The sequence below is a fragment of the Triticum dicoccoides genome, chromosome 6A (genome assembly GCF_002162155.2).
Source record: "Triticum dicoccoides isolate Atlit2015 ecotype Zavitan chromosome 6A, WEW_v2.0, whole genome shotgun sequence".
Lineage (NCBI taxonomy): Eukaryota > Viridiplantae > Streptophyta > Magnoliopsida > Poales > Poaceae > Triticum > Triticum dicoccoides.
In genome coordinates this window covers 610,177,155-610,182,545 of record NC_041390.1, presented here as the reverse complement: position 1 = coordinate 610,182,545, position 5,391 = coordinate 610,177,155, and the positions used below count along the sequence as shown (strand labels likewise).

Below are 5,391 nucleotides of genomic sequence, written 5' to 3'. Positions count from 1 at the left end.
TCAAGGGCGGCGTCAGGACCCAAGCAGCCCGGGCCTCCGCCTAGGGCGTGGAGAAGAAACACTTCGTCACTATAGATACTATAGCACTATAGCACAATGTAGAACACTATAGCTATAGGTGCTGGCACGGGGCGTGTGATGTTCCTGACTCCGCTACTGGCGATGATACATGTATGGGGGGGAGCGGATTCCCTTAGTGAAGACTGGTTTTTTAGTTTATCTTATCTCTATAGACTTCATGGAGGAGGATAGCCATTTTACCAGTGGAGAGGATTTTGTGGATCCAAGAATACGAGCGCGAAAGGAAGCCACGAGCTTTAAGATGAGGAGGATCCTAGTCAATGGAGTCGAAGGCTTTACTAAAGTATTGCTTGACCACCTCGGCGGGAGCTTTTGGGCATGATAGTAGTTTAGAAGTTCTATTGCAAAAAAAACCCTGAGATGAAGCATGCGTGGTCACTATTCATGAGGAGGGGATGATGGGTTTAAGCCTAGTGGTTAAGAGGTTATGAATGACTTCCATGGGGCAGATTTGAAGTGATAAGGGCCGAGCTAGAAGTGTCATTTTTAGGAGAAGCACGATATGAACTGGGTTGAAATGTTTTGTCTAGAGAGAGGAGTTGTCGAAGGAGTAGAATCATGAAAAGATGAGGGGTTTGAGATGACTCTAGTATTTTCTATAGAAACCTTGGGGTAGAACTGCCAGGGCCAAAGCTAGTATTTAGGTTCATAGAATTGATGGAGTATGTTATTTCCCAGTGGAGGTCGACAAGATAGTGAAGTTGGGGAATAAGGCTACGGTAGGCATTTGAGAGAGGAAGTTACATGTAGAGTTGGAAGGGTGACCAAGACCAAGAAGGTTAGTGCAAAAGTATTGAGAGTGTGTACTTACGGTGTTGGGGAAGCACACCAAGGTTGGCACAAGAAAGGGGCGGTATTTTGACGCACGGCCGACTGATTCAGCATAAACATATGTTATACTAAATCATCCATAATTAATATGGATTAGAGGGTTTTTGTACTAAATCAGCGTTAATTAATTTGAATCGGAGGGAGTACTAATTTTCTATGGGTTCATTAGTATGTAATGTTTGCCGAAGGTTTGTAGGTTAAGCCCGTTAGAGCGAAACGAAAGCCTAAATGACAGTTCTTGCATGTGTTTGATGGGGTGGGGTGATCGGATTCACTTTGTTTTTGGACGGCAATGCTGCTAAATTTCATATTTTATTTGTAAACGGATCTTAAAAAGGGAGAAATTTTGTTGTAACAAACAGGGACCAGTACGTACAAATACAAATAGTAATGAGATGGGATTGGTGATGTCAGGTGGAACAGGGAATCTTGACCAGTAGTCAATGGCCTACTGTTTCCAAAACTATGGATACAATATATGTACGTACGTGTATATTCCAGGGACACACGTATATGATATTTGTGCACAGCGTACCATATTTCATGTCGTCTACAGTAGTAACATGAGTGGGCTGTTCCTTTGTGCCTCATTTTTCTATCAGTGCCCGTGCAACGCCGATGGAAGCACCATCCCATCCTAGTTGGCCGGCCGGCCACAGCCTGCAATGGCAGGATTAAAAAAGAAGAAGGAAGTGGCCATCACTCCAGATTATCCTGCAGTCATGTCATGCAGATGCAGGGCATGGAAGGAATTACATGCATACACTCTTCACAAGATGCATAAGTAAGTACGGCCTCCTCATGCAGTTCTCTTGCATGTTTCGCTTTCTTTTTTGCCTCAAGTCAAACTTAACTTTGACCAAGTCTGCAGAAAAACATCAACACTTATATATCTTTGTCAAATGTACATCAACATATTGCTCCTAAAATATGTATTTTTAAAATATTTATTTGGATTTATTAAGTACTCTCTCTGTTCACTTTTATAAGACCTTGTAGACATTTCAGACAACATGTAAAACAGGTCAATTTCAGTTGTCTGAAACAACTTATAAAAATGAACAGAGGAAGTATTATATTTATTAGGAGATATTAAGTATTGATAGTTTTTCTATATATTAGTTTAAATTCAAAGAAGCTTGACTTGAGATAAAACCTCAGGCATGTTTTTTGAGGATGAATACTAGCAAGTTTTGTTTTACAAAATTAAGTCAGCGGTCGATACATGTAAATTTGGTGGAAGCATATGCGTTACTACAGGGACGGTATGTGTTATATAAGGCTCGAGGACAGAAGAGTTTATGGAGATTATGACTTGGTAATTAAGACTTAATCTTCACGCTATTGACACCCCGTACATGATTGTACAGATAGAGATCAAGCCCAATTAAACCGACCCTAAGATTTTAAATACGCACGCCACACCACTGAAAAAGTAGCGCGCTACAGCGTTCTGAATCATGTCTCGCTAAATAAATAAATGTATAATGTCTTACTAATAACATGCAATAGCACGATATAGCACCTAATGACGTATTTTAGCGGCGGCACTATTTTGGTATAGCGTGCTATTTTTTTCATTGCGCCACACACCTTACACAACATATTTCAACAATACACAACAATTAATCTTTTGTGAATTTAGCCATGGCAGGATAGTGAACACAATCAATTTGATTCGACATTCTTTGTTTCTTATAAACGGCGAGGCCTCTGCGATGTTCCGTATGAGGCATAACTAGGAAAATTAGATCCTGTTTGGAATGTAGGAAAATTCCCAGACAGGACCAGATACATCATCTAATTCAAAGTTGACAACATATAAGGAAGGCAATTCAAACCTAACCAAGAAAAGCCACAGAAAAACCAAAGAAGAAAAAAATGATGGAGCCATCTTGTTGCCTTCCTAGCCACCACTCTCTCCCTGTCTAAAGCTACCCTACCCAACCACCCCTCTCACCATCACTATACCCCCCACCTCACACCACACCGCCTAGCTAAAAGGTTAAAACCTATCTCCCCCATCCACCCCATCCCCCTCCCCCTCCCCTTCCTCCTCCTCTCCCTCTCACCTCCTCCAGCGCCATCCACTGTTCCTCCATCCCCATCTCTCTCCCCCTCCATCTTTCTCTCTCTGCAGGTTCTCCAGGATGGATTGACCACCTGAGCATGGCAATCATGGGCTGCTGCTGCTGCTTGGGTGGGCACATGATTGGATCAGTCCTCACCACCGGCCGCTAGGCTCACACTCGCCTGCCAAGATTCCAGCACGCGCATGCACACGCGCTACGGATTTCGATCGATAGACTACTGCTGAACCAGCAGATTCAGGTATATATGCATCTCAACGCGTCTCCTTCACTTCCTTCCTCTCTTGGATCGATCGATCCATGTTCCGTAAATCTCCTGACCTAGCGAGCTCGCTTGAATCGGAGCAAGAAATGATGCGTCCTTCTTGGTTGGCCATGTCGCAATGCGCAGGGAAGCTAGTGAAGGAGAGCTAGCAGGGATGGATCACCACCATCACCACCACCACCACCATCATCACATGATCCCTGGACAGGAGCCTTCGGCCGGGGACGGTGCACCCCAGGACAACTTCTTCCTCGGCCCCGCCGGCGTCGGCATCTTCGGTGGCGTCGGCGGCGCGTCTGGGGCCGGCTCGTCCTCGTCTGGCGCCGCGGGGGGCGCCGGGACCTCGGCGGGTGGCAGTGGCGGAGGAGGCCCGTCGCCGTCAGGGTCGTCGCCGTCGCTGAGCCGGTACGAGTCGCAGAAGCGCCGGGACTGGAACACGTTCGGCCAGTACCTGAGGAACCACCGGCCGCCGCTGTCGCTGTCGCGGTGCAGCGGCGCGCACGTGCTGGAGTTCCTCAAGTACATGGACCAGTTCGGCAAGACCAAGGTGCACACGGCGGTGTGCCCCTTCTACGGCCACCCGAACCCGCCGGCGCCGTGCCCGTGCCCGCTCCGCCAGGCCTGGGGCTCCCTCGACGCGCTCATCGGCCGCCTCCGCGCCGCCTACGAGGAGAACGGCGGCACGCCCGAGATGAACCCCTTCGGCGCGCGCGCCGTCCGCCTCTACCTTCGCGAGGTGCGCGAGACGCAGGCGCGGGCCAGGGGGATCAGCTACGAGAAGAAGAAGCGCAAGAAGCCGTCGTCGTCTACGTCGGCCGCCGCGGGGCCGTCGTCCGAGGGGAGCCCGCCTCCCGGCCCGTCCGGCAGCGGCGGGGGCGACACGTCGGCGTCGCCACACTTCATCATGCCGTGACTCGGTGACTGTACCGTGAGTTTTCCCTAGCTAGGTGATCCATCTGAGCTAGCTAGCCGCCGCGCAACTTCTCTCCTTCTTGGGATGCCTGCAGTGCTGGTTCATCAACTACGCCAAGGCCGCCATTGTTCTTTACTTGCCTCCCCAATTGGCTTCTTGCATTTTGCAAAGGATTTCTCTCCTCCTTAATTTCCATTTGTTTCACTTCAAGTAAGGTCATTCGTGACGAGTACTAATTTGTGTCGTTGCTGTTAATTCTCTCTAGATTGAGATCAATTGGTAGCTGTTTGATTTTGTTTCTGCCTGTTTCAGTTTGCTAGCTCCTCGTGAGAATCTCTAGCTAGTAGTAGTGAACTAGTGACCAGCGAGTCATTTTGGCATTGGAGAAACTTGCAAGAACAAAACTAGCATCGAACTATATAGAATTTGCTCTTGCGAAAAGAGCTTTGCTAACTAAGCCACAAGTACTTGTTGTATTGGCAGCAATGCTTCATTCATCGATATGTACTACTGCCGGTGGTTCCCATTGTTAGGAGAGCTAAAAAGGCACAGTTGAGTGATTTTTTGTCATGGTAGCTAAAGACAGGAACAACATGTGTTTGTGTACTTGTCTTGCTTTAAAAAGTGTACTTGTCCTTGAGCATCCATATGATCTATATATTGTCCAATTGCAAGTCATATATTTTTTTCCTATATGCTATGGCTTGTTGTGCTAGCATTGTCACAAAAATTACAAAATTACTGCTTGCTGTTTCCTCAATATGCAAGGACATGTAGTGCTAGTTTGAACGATATGTAGTACCAGCTAGCTATGGGCAGCAAGCTTCACTTTTGCAGCACTGTAGAAAACTGCAAAGGGGCAACAGATAGATGAGGAAACAAACAAAGCCATGCAAAAGAAGAAAAAGAGAGGAGTCTTTTGAAAAGAGCAGAGAAAAGAAAGACGGGCAGGCACTAGAAATATATATATGGTTTCAATATCATCTGGCAACCCCTATTTTAGCCCATGCTTTGATGTTCCTGGCTCTCTTTCCATGTTCATGCTAGGATTACTGGATTTGGCTTGATTTGTCTTGGTTTGTCCCTTTCCTGATTTGAGTAGTAGAGATGCTAGATATATGCATGTATGCACACGTATATTTCCATCATGCATGCATGCCTTCAATCAATCATCAACCTGGAGTAAGAAATACATATGCTCTTTGTGGTTA

At 46.7% G+C, this 5,391-nt stretch overlaps 1 protein-coding gene across 1 annotated transcript; it reads left to right on the top strand.

The window, feature by feature from the left end:
* The first annotated feature begins 2,955 nt into the window (after nucleotides 1-2,955).
* On the top strand, nucleotides 2,956-4,480 carry LOC119318437 (protein G1-like6). Its single transcript, XM_037592995.1, has 2 exons — nucleotides 2,956-3,243; nucleotides 3,394-4,480. Exon 2 carries the CDS (start codon nucleotides 3,422-3,424, stop codon nucleotides 4,178-4,180), a length of 759 nt encoding a protein of 252 aa, XP_037448892.1. The 5' UTR covers nucleotides 2,956-3,243; nucleotides 3,394-3,421; the 3' UTR covers nucleotides 4,181-4,480.
* Nucleotides 4,481-5,391: the final 911 nt, after the last annotated feature.

Excerpts from the sequence above, each read along its gene's own strand:
- LOC119318437 (XM_037592995.1), top strand. The coding sequence starts at position 3,422 with ATGGATCACCACCATCACCACCACCACCACCATCATCACATGATCCCT.